The sequence below is a fragment of the Aythya fuligula genome, chromosome 2 (genome assembly GCF_009819795.1).
Source record: "Aythya fuligula isolate bAytFul2 chromosome 2, bAytFul2.pri, whole genome shotgun sequence".
NCBI classification, from domain to species: Eukaryota; Metazoa; Chordata; class Aves; order Anseriformes; family Anatidae; genus Aythya; species Aythya fuligula.
In genome coordinates, this window is record NC_045560.1 from 145,032,393 (window position 1) to 145,047,713 (window position 15,321).

Below are 15,321 nucleotides of genomic sequence, written 5' to 3' on the forward strand. Positions count from 1 at the left end.
CTGCCCACAAAGGTTGTGGGGTCTCCTTCTCTGGAGATACCCAAACCCCGCCTGGATGCCATCCTGCACAAAGTGCTCTAGGTGACCCTGCTCGGCAGGGGGGCTGGACTAGGTGATCTCCAGAGGTCCCTGCCAACCTCGGCCGTTCCGTGACTGTGATAAAGGAGAAGGAGACCCGATAACGCCGGACACGGAGGCGGGCGGCACCGGGCAGGGCGGGGGAAGCGGGGCGGGCTCAGCGCGGCTTCCGCCGGCGGCGCCATGAAGCTGCGGCGGCAGAAGCACGCCAAGAAGAACATGGGCTTCTACAAGAACAACTTCCAGTTCCGAGAGCCCTTCCAGGTGCTGCTGGACGGCACCTTCTGCCACGCCGCGCTCCAGAACAAGATCCAGATCCGCGAGCAGCTGCCCGGCTACCTGGGCGGCCCCACGCAGCTCTGCACCACACGGTCGGTACGGCCGGGCAGCGCGGCGCATGCGCGGGGTGGGAGGTGCCCGAGCGGGCACGGCTCCTCCTCAGGCACCGGCGCCATTTTGGGAGGGCGGTGGGGCTGGGGGCGGAGGGGTGTACTCAGGGCGTGGAGGGAAGGGAGCTTCTTTCAGAAGCAGCTGCTTTTTTTTTTTTTTTTTTTTTTTTTTTTTTTTCCTTCTCCCCCAGATGACAAATACTGCGGAAGGGATGGTAGGGCGGGGGTAACCTGGTGTGTCGCTGGCACGTGGCTCAGTTTCTCCCAGTGCCCAGCGTGGTTTTGTCAAAATGAGGTCAGCAGAGGCAAGCTCAGTCTTGTATGAGGGTTGGAAGTAGTGCTGGGCTGGAAATTCAGCCTGCCAGTATCATACAAGCAATAGATGTGGAAAAGACCTCCAAGATCATCTGGTCCAACTACCCCCCTACCACCAATGTCACCCACTAAACCATGTCCCTAAGCATCACGTCCAACCTTGCCTTAAACACCCCCAGGAACTCAACCACTTCCTTGGGCAACCCGTTCCACAGAGTGGCTGCTCTCAAGGATGTGCTAGACAAAGATGTGGAAGCAGAGCGTGTAAAATAAAAACTTGCATTGAAATTGCCATTGTTCTTATTTGACTTTTCGTAATGCATGCTATAAAATCGCTATCACCTATGGATGGAATAGCCTGCTGCCCATCACAGAGGCACATACTGAAAATATCAGAAAGATGTATACCCCTGAAAAAAACATTAACCACTCTGCCATCCTATAGCACGCGTAGAACTGCCCCATATTTCTAAACAGTTGAAAGTACCAATTCATACCTCTAGTTTTTAAAGGTTTGCAAATCACTGATCGAAATGTTATTCCAATTGTTTAAATGTCACTTCATCCTTTTTTAAGCAATATACATGGGTATTTTTGACCTGTTTTTACTTAGGACAGCAGAACAGAGTCATTTTCTTCTACTGTAAGCACACTGTAGTAGGTGAGGAAGTGCACCTATTGCATGACCTGGGCTTCCCTAAGGAAGTGATCTTGCTCATTGCGGCTGTCTTTACAAAAAGAACAATCTGAAACCTCCATACTTTCCCCAAAAGCTTAACATTTCTTCTCAGGAGAGAAGAATGCTGCTATTTAATATCTTGGAGTTATTTCTAAGATAACTGTAAAATAAACAGTTATATAAAAATAACTGTAAAGTAAACAGTTATCTTAGAAATATCTTACATTCTTAAAGCTGTATTTCAGGGCCATACATACATGTGGAAAGAGGTAGGAATGTAATAGTAAGACTCAGTAGTCAAAGTAAGTTAGGTAGATTAGGTTTCATCCCCTGCTCATTTCTGAATTTCATGCAGTTAGGATCCAAGATAGCATCCTTATAGACTGCTGTGCTGTCCTGTACCCATGTTAGCTCTAAGCAGAGTCAAGAGGAGGACTCCAGCTTTGCATTTTATTGTCTTATTGGAATGCTGTGAAGCCATAAGCTTCCAGATTTTTAATTATGTGGAGAATCTTTTAGCTTCTTTTGCGTGAATCAGTTGGATTCTGACGCAAGTTTGAAGCGAGGTGACGGATACCAATGCAGAGTTTAACTTGCATGTAATGTTTAATCAATTTGTGCTGATTCAGATAATTTTATTTGTTAAGTAGTGGTTCAGGTGCATAAACATTAGGATTTAGCATTGTCTTTGATACAAAATATCTTAAAATCCATTTAATGTAACTTAGTGTTGTTATCTGTGTTCCTTTGTTTGGAACCAAGGAAGTGTCAATGAAGCATTTGGGGTGGTTAATCCTTTCAGATTACTGGGTGCCATTTACAGATCACAGAGCCTTACAAGGTGGGCATTGCTCATTCCATATTAACTCACATGCAACAATTAATAATGTCAACCTTTTACTGTTGTGTAAAAAAAAAAAAAAAAGTTATTTCCTTGTTTAGAAATCATTGTTACTTTTATTTTTTAGATGTGTTCTGAAAGAATTGGAATCACTGGGGAAACCGCTGTACGGAGCAAAATTAATTGCCCAAAGATGTGAAGTTCAAAACTGTTCTCACCAGAAGGATCCTGTGAGTGGCTCGGCCTGTTTACTTTCCATGGTTGAAGAAGGCAACCCTCATCACTTCTTTATTGCTACCCAGGTAAATGCTCATGGGAAATGTAATACCATTTCAATTGAAGTTATCCTTTGATACCTAAGGATAATGAAATCTACGGAAACCTTGATTACGAGATTTTTAAATAGCTTGTGGAAATTAATCTTGTAAAACCTTCTTCACTCTTAAATGTAATTGCGAATTATGAAATAGAGAATATTCTGTATTACTTGATATTACCTGAACAATTTGTTTGCTTTACCCAAGAAGCATATTACTTAGTTTAGCAGAAAGTGGAGAAAATGCACTGACTGCCTACTGACATGTAAAAAAAACAGTTGAATGTCAGTTTGTCTATTGCTTGTGTGTATATGTGCAGCCCTAAACTGCTGTGCTCAGTAGTCTGAAAAGTGAAATGATATTGTGCTAAAACACCGTATAACTGCAATTTTAAGGATTTTTTTTTTAAACTAAAGAATAAAGGTAGAAGTTGTGTACAAGTAAGAAAGGCAAGGTGGTTTTTTCTTAGATCTGGTATTGAGAATGTAGGCGTAACATATATGCAAGATATTAAATGGTTAACAGTAAAATTATTATCCCTAGGTATGATACAGAGAGTTTTAAATGGCTTCGTATAGAATGAACCAAGTCAGTTCTTTGTGAAATCATGGAATAAATACCAGTGAACTGGGACTTTTTCTCAAAAAATCCATATATGCTTACACGTGCAAGAAAAAAGGAAACAATAAATTTTCCATCAGAAGTACAGCTAATCAGAAGGCAAAACATTTAAATTTAAATTGCTCTGAAAGACTCTGCCAGTTATATCTACTAGATTAGGTTTCTTATCTTTTTTGTAATGTAATTTATCTTTATAGTTTTGTATTAAAAGTAGGTGTATTTGAATTGCAAATATTGTTTAATCCCAAAATATTGACAAAAGTATTTAATTTTACAGGACCAGGATTTAGCAAACAAAGTGAAAAAGAAGGCTGGCGTTCCTCTCCTCTTTATTATTCAGAACACTATGGTGCTAGACAAACCCTCTCCTAAGTCTCTGGCATTTGTTCAAACGTTGCAGACAAGTCAGCTTGTTCCAGAGCACCAAAAGCAAAGCATTGTGCAACTTAAAGAAAAAGAAGGACTAGCAAAGCAAGAAGGTGAAAAGAGAAGAAAACGTAAAAGGGCAGGAGGTCCCAATCCTCTCAGCTGTCTGAAAAAGAAGAAGAAAACACAGGAGAGCAAGGAGGCTTCAGCTGAAAAGAAGAAAAGAAGAAGAAAGCGAAATAGAGTTAAAACAAAAGCTGTGCAATCAGTGCAGAAGAACGAGGAGGAATAGATCCATGTTTGTGCAACAGTGCAGGACTAGAGCATTGTTTGAACTTTGCAAAAAGCGAGATTAAACTGCATAATTGCAATTAAGTTGTTAATATTAAAACTTATTTTTATGAGATGGTACTGCTTGTTATTGCATTTTAAACATTTTGAGGTTATTGTCCTAATAATTTATTCTGTTGTTTAGAAATTGCATGTGCAACAAAATATTTAGGAACCCTTGAGTTTCATTGTTCTCTCCAGCTTCGTGATTCCTGCTGGAGCATTCACATGATCATTAACAGTTTTTAGAAATATTTCTTTGACTTCATACGTGTTTTTTTTGTAAGATACTAGACTTCTTTCTAAATCTAGTTTGCTGTTCTTACTAAAACTAGTTTTGACAGTTGTTCTGTTACAGAATGTGGAAGTGACTTAAAAGCATAGTATTTTCAGAGAATCATAAGGGTTGGAAAGACCTTCAAGATCATCTGTCTGGTCCAACCATCACCCTACCACCACTGTCACCCACTAAACCATGTCCCTAAGCACGAAGTCCAACCTTTCCTTATTTATCAGTATTATTTGAATGCAGATCTGCTTTTACAAAAGGTAACACTTCTGCAAAATGACTAGGTGACCTCAACAAGTCACTTCAGGCGTGAATTACTTTGTAAGCTCCATGTGAACTGGTATGTCTGTTTATCATCTTTATTAAGGGGATCCTGGAGTGCATGTGATTGCATTGGTATACCTGACATTATTTTAATAGCATCTAGTTTTTTTTTTTCCTTTTTAAATGGGAAGAATGCAAATTTAAAATGCTGAAATAAAGCACTGACTCATAACTAGAGCCATCACAGCACAGCATGGCTGTGGAGGAGCCCTGAGACAAAGCAGCTGGCCCTGATGGGACTCGTGTGCTGTTGCTCTTGTTTCACTGTTCTATAAGGTTACAACCAGAATAGAACTGCGCTGGGGGAGGGAACTGCCAAGAATGTTTTGAGTATCCGACTTACCTGAGCAGCTGTTCCCTGTACCTTGCATGTCTGGTAACATTAGGCAGAAGTGAGTAACTGAGATGACTGATAACTGAGTACAGGGATCAGCCATATAATGCGTATTGTGCCATGGGTGCAGTGTTATGTGTTGCCAGCCATCCCTTATCAGTTGTTAAACTTTTCTCCATGCATTTCTACTTAACAGATACATAATTCTTAAAATGAAAAGTTCCTTCCCCTATGTGAGTTTAAGGCATGTTTGTAAACAATCCCTCAACATGTGCGTCATATGTTTGTAAAAAAAATTCTCACCTGTGCATTATCTGCACAGATTCTTAAATATATAGGGTCTGTACACAGCCATAACAGACAATGCCTTCTATTGGCTTTTCAGAATAGAAGGGCAGTTACTTCATGGAGTTTAAGAAACCAGCCCGGGTGGTTGGATTTGGCTGGTGTTAGTGGAAACTGCAAGATCAGTCCCTAGAGTCTGCAGATTTCCCTCAAGGCCATGCAAGAGAGGTTTATCGGTGTGCTCTGCTTACAGCATGGCGTGCTCCCACTAGGGATGCATTGCATCTTTTATTTTTCTGTATGAAAGAGTACGTGCACCTTGGGAACTGGCTGCCAGAGATCAAAACAGCAAGGAAGGTTAATGTGCTTGAGATGAAAGCTTTAATTAAAACAGTCACACTCATCATGGCATTGTTCTTCCACTGATTGCTAATAGTGAGTGCTGAAGAGAAATCTAATAATTCCTAGAAATTCCTTAGTGCAGCATGTTTATTTAATGCGTATCACCTTTTGCAAGCTGCCCTATTCCCTTCCTCATTTATTTGGGCACAGTGCCACGCTAATGTAGTTTGCTTCCTGTTCCCCCTTGAGTGTTGTTTGTATTTCTTCCCCACTCCCAAGCCCAGCTCCAGAAAGCGCTGCTATAAGTAAAGTTTGGAGCAGACATCAGAGGTGGCTCATCTTTAAAATCTCCTTCTGAGTAAAAAGTATATTGAAAACAATGGCTTTGCTATAAATTTTATTTAAAAAAAAAAAAAAAGAGGCAGAAAATAAACACTTATTATTTACAACAGTCCCTTTCAGTGCAGTTGGACCACAAAACTTAAATACACCTTTGTGAAGATGAGGCAGACAAAAAAAAAAAAAAAAAAAGATTAACATAATTACTGCAAAAAGAATATTGTAACAGTCCTCGAATGACTCCTACCTTAAGAAGTTTAAACAAATATTTCTCTCTGTTTCCTTGGTATTTTGTTAACACAGACTGAGTCATGATGCCATTGGGAAGAAATAGGATGAAAAGGGAGTGAGCTCTTAGGAGAAAAGCTGTAAAAATTCGTCTGCAGCATAACAGCAGCTCCTGACCAGCATGATAAATAATGCGCCTTCCAGTTCTGGAGGAGAGCTCCTGCCCAGGCAGCAAGCAGAGGCAATCAGACCGTGTGTTGTTACCAGTTTGAAATTTAAAAAGAAAAAAAATTAGTTTCCAAGTAAAACAAGTGTACCAGGCCAAAACCGAAGGGATGTATTTATGTTATTAAACCAGGAGTGCTCCAAGCAGTCTGTAAGGCAGCCCTGCTGGCAGGGACCAGCCTGTACTGCGCGTTCGCAGCCCAAACTGGTGGGGCTGGGCTGGGCCAGGCTGGAAACGGTGCCAGGGTCCCCTGCTCATTTAGCCATGCCCATCACTGGGGCTGTCCCTAGGTGCAGCCTACAACACTCCTGTGGAAGGAAGGATCTGTTGGGCTGCTCACATCTAGTTGGTGTAAGCACCTCAGCTCCATGCTCTGCCCAAAGCCACAGTGGCCGGTCCCATTCCCCTTGTTATTTAAATGGTCTCAGGCCTGGCCATATCTCCCCTACAGACAGGGTCCCCGGTGTGACTTTTCTGATAAAGATTAGAGTTGTTTTGCGGCAGCATGTCGGACAGACTGCTTTTGTTTTCGAGCCTACAGAAAGCTAGAGGTAAATGAAAAGGAGCTTGAGAGAAAACTTCTTCAGGGCTATTGATTTCTTCTTTTCTCAGACAAGATAAATACCTGCCCCCCATCCTCTGCAGCACCTCACTAAATCTTTTCTTCTAAAAGAGAGAAATAACCAGCGTTGCAGAGTACAGCTCCGTGTGCACAGCAATAGAAGGAGAAAATAATGCTCCAGCCCCAGCCTGCAGAGCATTAATAGTGCATTTAGGACAGAGCGTCATCCACCAGCAGCCGAAGATATTTACCCAGCCTGCCTGCCAATTCAATTGGCTGGATTTATACATTGGTGCGATCCGGTATTGTACAATAAATCACTCCCTGAGCATCTGTTAACAGCACTAAATAGATGAGTTAATTAGAAGCTTCTGGAACCTGGGCTGTTTATGAACCATTAAAGTAAATATGAATGCAGCATGACTCGAGGAATAAACACGCGCCGGTGCTGAAAGGAAAGTAGGGTGTCCAGAGCAGCCCTGCTCATCTGTTTTCGGCTACGCTGATACAGCGCGAATGACTTCTTGATCATCTTTAGTGCACTCCCGTAGTTTCCCGAGCGCGTTGTGCCAGAGGCGAGGTGAGGGATGTCAGAGCTCCGCCATCCCCTGCGCTCCCTGCTCATGCAGAAGTTCCCCGGCACGCTGCAGCATATTTCATCCCTCCGTGTGGGCGGTAATATCTCACCCAGGGAGCAGCCAGAGATACGGGGAACGAACAAATCAGAGCCCCGCAGGTGTTATCATTTACAATTTCGGGGAGAAAGATTGCAGCGGAGTTGGGGGGGAGGATGACAGAAAGCAAGGTTTTCGCACCCAGAGCGGCAGCAGAGAGACGGCACCTGATGGCTGAGGGGGGACTAACGGATGCATTTCGGGTAATTACTGTGTCTGTGCGCTCCGAGTCCCAAATTTATCTTGGAGAACTCAGCCGCCTGCCCGGAGAGGCTGACATTTCTCAAAAAGTTGCTTCAGCTTGTTAAGGAGGAGAGAGGCTGGGCTCTCTCAGGGGACTGCGCTGCCTGCTTGCTCCGTCGGCAGCTGTGTGCATGAGCGGGGGAACAAGCAAGCAGCTAACGAGGGCCCAGGCACAAACAACCCAGAGCCAGGATGTGGGAGGAGGAGAAGAGACGGCGAATTAGGCACTGGGGTTTCAAAGAAACCGAGGAAGAGAGGAAAATGTATATATGAAGCTTTCCGGGCGTTAAGCTGAGGAGAGGATTGGTCAGGAGGGAAAAGTGAACCAGAAATGGCTTAGCTGTAGTTGAGAGTAGGGAACAAAATGATAAACCATAAATAAATAATAATAAAAAAGAATCTTTCTGATTCCCTTAGGAAAAAGTCATTGCCTTTTCTGACTCGGTTCCTGCATCCTTAAAACAGGGAGCTGGACTGACCAGCCCTGCTGCAGATCCCACATTTGTGGCCTTAGATTTCCAGCAGAACAAGCCTCTCCCTGTGCCAGAAGCACCTCGGCTTTATGTTTTTTCAGTGTTACACTTTGCAGCACTGGCAGGTTTGCAGCCAAATCCTTCTTCTGTAGAGCTAGCCTGACGCTGCGTGTGGCTCGCCGCCCGGCAGGCAGAGACGACGTCCAGGAGCAACCTTCTCTGTGCCACCACTGATGGGGTGAATCTATGGAGTTAACTGCTCCCGAGAGTACTTGCAGCGAGATGCAGGCTTCTCTGGCTGCAGAAATCATGACCCAGAGCATGGTTTGTATTTTTAAAGTCTAATCTTCCAGGAACTCCACAGGGGACTTTGAAGATTTTCATTGCAGTCCTGACTTCTCGTTGATGCAGAATGATCTTTTGGCCATGTTTGCCCCGTGGGGACCAGAGATGCTGCTGGTCTGACTCTTTGGGTTGGTTTCTCTTTTGGCATGTCGTGGATATATTTCACTGTGTGAATTGGCACCTGTTTGACAGGCAGGTTTTGCAGAAAAAATAAAGAAGAGAGCAGTTTTCTAGATTTGCTGGCTCCCTCTTTCCACCTCTGACCTCTCCGGCAGCTCCTAGGAATATGAGCATGCCTGCTCGGGGACAGTCCAAAAATCTGTTGAGCCCAGCATCACGCCTCCAATAGTGGCCAAAAGCCGTTCCCCAGGAATGGGATGGAAACAGATAAAATGTTTCTTGGTATTTCCCCAGATTACTTTCCAAATTTCTGACAATCTGTTAGGGAGTTCCTGACCCAGAAAAAAATGTTGTTTTTAACAGCACACAAAAGCTTTCAGTTTCACTAATTTGTCCAGTCTTTCCTTGCGAGACCATGTCAGGGTTTAGCCTCTATTATTTTCTGTGGCAAGAAGTTGCACAACTTGAGAATATTTTGTTAAAAATACCTTCTTTTGTCTGCTCTGAGTGTGCTACTTACTAGTTAGCCTCTGTAATAGAGGAAACATTACACAGGCATTCCTTAGTCATCCTTCCCATGCTACTCATGACTGCACAGAGCTCTGTGATTTTTCCCCTTCCATCTCTTTTCCAGGTTGAAGGCAGAGCATCTTCCTCTTCTTGCCACCAAGCAGCAGCACCTAACAGGACAACAAGTGTCATCTTTTTCAGGCCCACCCAAAGACCAGCATGTCTGCTGGATATTCTCCAAGTGACAGCATTTTCTCTGAGTGAGAGCACAGACAAGAAAAGTCTTGTGAGAAGAGGCTCAGGACAGGAGCTCTGCATTTATTTCTTCACTTGCTACGAGCCACCTGGGTGCCTGAGCTGCGTGCCCTTGGATGTGCATTGCCTGGGGACGTGCCTTGGCTCCTCACCTGTGCAGTGATGGTGTAAATGTTTCCCTCAGCTCCCAGGCTCTGCAGAAGTTGTGAAAACTAGAATACACAAGTCAACTAACACTACTGTAGGAGACCAATCTTAATCCAACAGTCCATAAATCTTTAATAAAACTCAGCTGTACACTTACCACTTATACCCCCGTATCCTAAAATTATTATTCAAATGATAATTTGAATGAAATTATTCTCCCAAACCTAGTGACTGTATTCCTATCTCACTTATAGACCTCACCTCTCAGTATCCAAAATGAGTTTTCAGAATTAGAGCTTCTTGTTTACTTGAGATACTTTTTATCAATTAACCATTAATTAATTAATGGCATAAGGTTTCTGCATCACCAGTAGAATGCTTACAGAACTGTGTTTCCTTTTGCATCATGCAGAAAAGGAGTCAGATCTGTAGCTGTCCTAAACAAGAGCAATACCATCAGTGTCAAGCTTGAGACAGAGAGAAATTTGCACAAGAAATCCAAAATCGGTGACCAGGATACTACAAGAGCCCAGGCAGGCCAGCCGAGCTTCTGCACTGTAGACAGTAAAACTCAGATGGGGATGCGACATTCATACAAATCACCTCTTTGTGGTACTTGGAGAACTTGATTTCTTGTCTGTATTTATGCTCTTAGTGCTAATGTGAGCTAGAACATTGCTATTACATATGCTTGACCATATCAAAATGGTAGGTAATTAGTTTCAGTTATGTAGAATATCTGAGGGATGTTTAATTTATTAGATTTTTAATTGGTCTCTGTGTGTAATGGGCTAGAAAAAAAGGTAAGAAATGAGGCTGTATAATTCATCTGAAAAAAATCCTTTTTCCTCCCCTCATTCCTTCCTTTTCAACTGTTGAGATTTCTTTTTGTTATTTATAACTTATTTAATTATCTGCTTTGGAATAATTTTTAGTGGATACTTGCCAGTTTACTAATATTCACTGCCCACTACCTGATGGTGTCAAAAACATACCATCTGTTCACTTGTGCCTTCCAAAGTCTCTGAAGTAGCTAGCTGACTCAAGCTGCAGGTGGTAGGATTGCTCAAAGTACATAATCTCCAAACTTTTTAATAACAAAACTTTTCTTTCATGTCTGCTTTTTTTTTTTTTTTTTCTTCTTTTTTTTTTTTTTTAACTACATTCACAACTTGATTAAGGCTTTCTCAGCCACCCTTCTGCTGTACACAAACCTGCCTCCACCACAAACACACCTGGTACCTCTGTGCTGAAGAAGACTAGTGCCCTACTTTCACCTTTTTTTTTTTTTTTTTTTTTTTTTTAGTGTCTTTTTTTTTTTTTTCCTGTTACACACACACCACCACGTTTCCCTCCAGGAAGGATGTCTCAGCATTTTTGCTGTGCTTGGGCCAAGACTATGTGTCCCAGTCCCTGATCACATTTCTCTTGATATCCTACTCAATTCCACAGTGGTGACAACCACTTGTTTGGTATTTTTGAGAGACACGAACGCGGCTCCTCTTTGGCTGGACCCCTGCACCATCCTCACTGTATCAAAGCTGGATCCCCCTGGCCTTTGCAACTCTTTTCCCCTCTTCTCCTCTCCCTCCTCCTTCCCCTACCAGGTTCTCTCCTGCCTGGAAACCAGGGAGAAACCTATGGCATTTAGGTGCAGATGTCTTCTGCATGGACGTACGAGGTGTAACAGGCTGTGAGCCAGGCAGAGCTGGCACTTACCAGGTGGAGATGAAAATCTGGGGAGGGTACAGGGTGCATTTACATGTCCAGGTAGACTGGGCCCTGAAAATAAGCTCTAACCTAAAAATTATTTGATAACCATAACAGTTCTTAAGTTTAAGTAAGTTTAGTTGCTAAGTTTAATCTAAGTTAAAGCTTGAGACAGTGGAATTTCTGTGGGGGAGCTGGGAGCAAAGCAATCAGCTGAAAAATGTGGAGCCTGAAAACATTCACTGTTCAGTAATGCCCTTGGCTTTATGACTACCCTTATCTGGCTGTCATGCTGGTAAACTTTTGCAGGAACAGGTTTGTGATCAGCATTTCTTTCTTAGAAATCTCAGAATCTTAGATTTCTTAGAACCACCCGGGAGTTTCCCAGTCACTCTGGGAGATGACCTGCTATGTTACCTTGGAGGAGCTCCCCAAGGGTGCTGGGCACCTAACTGACGTTGCAGGACTCAGGCGTGGTAAATGACCCTGTAAAACCCAAATGTGGTTCATCATTCTGCCAAATTAGGACTGGGAGAGTGGATCTGAAAGCTGGGAATCCTGGCTCAGCCTGCTGCTTGTACAGGACAATCACTCATGAATTAATCCCTGTTAAAACATCTTAAATTAAGAGCTATCAATAGGTTAAAAGGCTAATAATACAATAAAAACAGATGATTTAAAAAGGGAAAATAGTTCAGTGTTTTTGGTGGGAGAGTGGCTATCTCTGCAGGCTTTTACTTAAACTCCATGAAACGCCCAGTGTTATTTTTGCCACTGAAGATTAATTTCAGTGCCATTATCAAATGTAACCGTTGAGGAATTAATTGCATTTATATCTCATATCTAGGTTCTATTTATACAATCAAACAATCTGGAACAGATAAGCTCCTTCTTGAGAAACCTCTGCTGCTCAACAGCATTTGACTTTGCCTCAGACAGGTTACGGCCCCCCGGGACCTGAGGAGCTCACTAAAATGCCATTTGTAATGCAGCATGACAAATCCCGGAGCCAGGGTGATAATCTCCAAGAACTCTGTGCAAATCGTCCCTCTGTCTCCGCAAAAGTGATTAATGGGCTCTGCAGAACCAGCATACAGCCCTCTGTATTAATTACTTCAGAGGCCTGCTACATGCAAACCCCAAAGCCTCACAGGGAGCCTTGGACTGAAGCACTGAGCTGCTTCCCAAACATGGGCTTGCAGCTCTGCTCCCTGGGGGACTTCGTGTCCCCAAGCCAGGACTGATGGGTTGGTGGATGGATGGGAAAATGTAAGAGGAGCCTGGTGTTCACGTGAGGATGGGGAGGACGTTCAGGTGGGGACCAGGAGCCGGAGGGAAAGGGATGGTCCAGAAGGGAGCGTGGTTTTCAATATTCCCTCTGTCTCTGCCATAACTGACATGATTTAAAATGCATACGCCCTCTGTAAATCATTGCAGCTCTACTGCAACGAGTGAAACTATGCCAATTTATCTCCAGGGAAGATCTGAGCCTAAATGTTTTACAGAGAGGGAAAGGAGATGTGGAGAGAAGTGTGCATTTATCTTACCAGTACGTTCTCTGGGCCTCATCCAAGGGGAAAATTTCTACGTCTTGTCTCAGGACCTTTAAATCCCGGCTGTGGGATGTTGGTTAGAGGCCCCACGGAAAAGTCTTAATGAATTTACCATGGATTTTTTTTTAATTCATTAAAAATATGTTGAATCCTGTAAAGCACACCAGTCTGCCTGCGTATTTTTCACTTGTCCTGTAGAAGCCCATGGCAGGGAGATCACTGCCTGCTCAGCCCTTAGGACTTACCCGGTGGTGGCACAACCCCGACTGCCCTGCCAGATAGGCTGTATTTGTGCTCTGCAGTCTTAGCTCCCAGTCATTACACAGTAAAAAATATTTCAGCAGGAATAAATCACTTGGCCGTTCCGACTGTCCTGCATGGTCTGGTGACCACATGGAGCTTCCCTGCAGTGAGACAAGGATTGTGCTGATTACCTGTGGTGCTGCATCAGGTGTGGGGCCACCTCGACCAGGATAAATCTGCCCCTCTCTCCCCTGTAACGCCACGTGCCAGGGATGATGGGCCACAGCAAAGGAGGGCCCCAATTCCCTCCCTTGCATTACGCACGTGGAAACAAAGGCAGAAATGTCTTTTCTGTGTGAGAAAAAAAAAAAATCATCCTGTGCTCATTGTAGTGTCCTAATGAATTCCTAAGGACCACGTTTGTCTGATGATCACCCTCTAGACTGAAACAGTACATCAGAATGGATAAACATAGAAAAAGACACCCACCTGGCCACCCTGCAGCTAGCTGTGTAGTACCAGAAATATTCTTTAAGCATTGGGAAATCAAAGAACAATTTTTCACTTAGTCATAGCACCCACTCACTAGGCATTAAACCTGATTTCTAAAGGCACTGATCTCAGTGAGAGTTAGAAACTCAAAGAATTCACAAATCACCCATAAATTGGTAGTAAATGTCTTGCAATTCATCTGCCGATATCTTCAAGCGTCAAAGCATCCTTAAAAATCTGGTTCTCAAAACTTCACTGGTGAAGTCTGAACTGAATTTCCACAGATAAAAGCTCACTTTTCCCTGTACTACTTTGTCTTGAAAGGAATGTTTGGAAAATGGCAGAGCATTTAGTTTTGCAGGGTATGCTCCCCTAAAATTGCCTGGATAAAGGCAGTGCAGCGAGAAAGCCACAGCCACACCGAGGAGGCTGCGGTCTCTCTTCTGAGAAACAAGACAGCTGGAAGTTAAAGGGACTTTAAGCAAAACAAGCAACAACACAGAATAATTATTCCAATCTCTCACAAATTCTTTTTGCTCAGTTGGCTGATTAGCGGGCAGGGAGCAGTGGCACTTGGTCCAAAAGGTCTGGGGGCAGGATGCGCCGTGACATCCACATGAGGGGCTCTCTGTCTGCCAGGAGCACTCTGGTGGACGTCTCATTCTGGAATAACAAATTCCGAGTAATTTATGTTGACTTGTGGATGTACTCAAAAAGCAAAGCGTCTTTAATCTCAAGTAACTTTTCCATTGCAGAGCTACCCAAGTGGAGCAATTAGTGCAGGATCTGTTTACCTCTGTGCTGGGGCAGCCTCCCCGCAGGGCAGGGGGGGTTGGACGAGCACCGCCTGGCCTTCTGCTGATGGGAACAAGTGCCCGGGGAGTGGAAAGAGATGTTGGTCCGGGGGTGGCAGGCTCCTCTTCGTATCCCTTCTTCTCCAGCTCATGGAAGGAGTCTTGATTCTTTTCCGAGAAGTTTCTATCCGTTGTGCTGCTCAGAGAGAGCAGTTAACCCGTAACTGCTAGCAGCAGCCAAGCATGAAGAGGAACCGCTGAGAACCTCCTAAATTGCATTTCCTTAAAATGAAACAGGATGGGATTACCACGTCTCCTTGGCATGGGCCTCAAACCAAAATGATTCTTCACCGGCTAAATGATTTCATGCACTGGTTAGACTGCAGCCTGCAGCCCTAGATGGAAAGGAAGCTGGCTTTTCCTTGAGTTTTGTCTCTTCTCTCAAGAGAGCTTGAAACAGGGCTATTACCACGCGATTCCCTGCATTGCCAGCCTGATTACCTGATGCATTAATGTAGCAATGCCATGGTTTCAATCCATTGGTTTATTGATTTAGCCCTAATTGGAAGCCTGATGCAATCACTGCGTTGTTCCATTTTTAATTAACTTAGCAAAATTGTAGCAGGTTAACCCTTGCTGCCTTCACAGCGTACTCCCTTGCTCATTGTTTTCAATAAAATCCATTTAAGTGAAATCCACCGCACCAGTTTATTCTGTCAGACTGCACCATGGGTCAGAAACCCAAGTGCACATGTAATTTAAAATAAGGTATTTGCAGGCCTCTTGGTTCCTCCCTCAGATTAGTGTGAATCCCTCACATAATACTTGGAGAGTGAAAGCAGCACAGAAGGGAGCATGGAAAACAAAGCTGAACAGTAAAAAAAAAAAAAAAAAAAA

At 43.6% G+C, this 15,321-nt stretch overlaps 1 protein-coding gene across 1 annotated transcript; it reads left to right on the forward strand.

Annotated features, from left to right (window-relative positions):
• Positions 1-261: 261 nt before the first annotated feature.
• On the forward strand, positions 262-4,017 carry UTP23 (UTP23 small subunit processome component). Its single transcript, XM_032182209.1, has 3 exons — positions 262-449; positions 2,430-2,604; positions 3,518-4,017. Exons 1-3 carry the CDS (start codon positions 262-264, stop codon positions 3,896-3,898), a joined length of 744 nt encoding a protein of 247 aa, XP_032038100.1. The 3' UTR covers positions 3,899-4,017.
• Positions 4,018-15,321: the final 11,304 nt, after the last annotated feature.

Excerpts from the sequence above, each read along its gene's own strand:
- UTP23 (XM_032182209.1), top strand. The coding sequence starts at position 262 with ATGAAGCTGCGGCGGCAGAAGCACGCCAAGAAGAACATGGGCTTCTAC. Across the intron at positions 450-2,429 it reads ACGCAGCTCTGCACCACACG|ATGTGTTCTGAAAGAATTGG; the intron begins GTCGGTACGGCC and ends TTTATTTTTTAG. Across the intron at positions 2,605-3,517 it reads ACTTCTTTATTGCTACCCAG|GACCAGGATTTAGCAAACAA; the intron begins GTAAATGCTCAT and ends TTAATTTTACAG.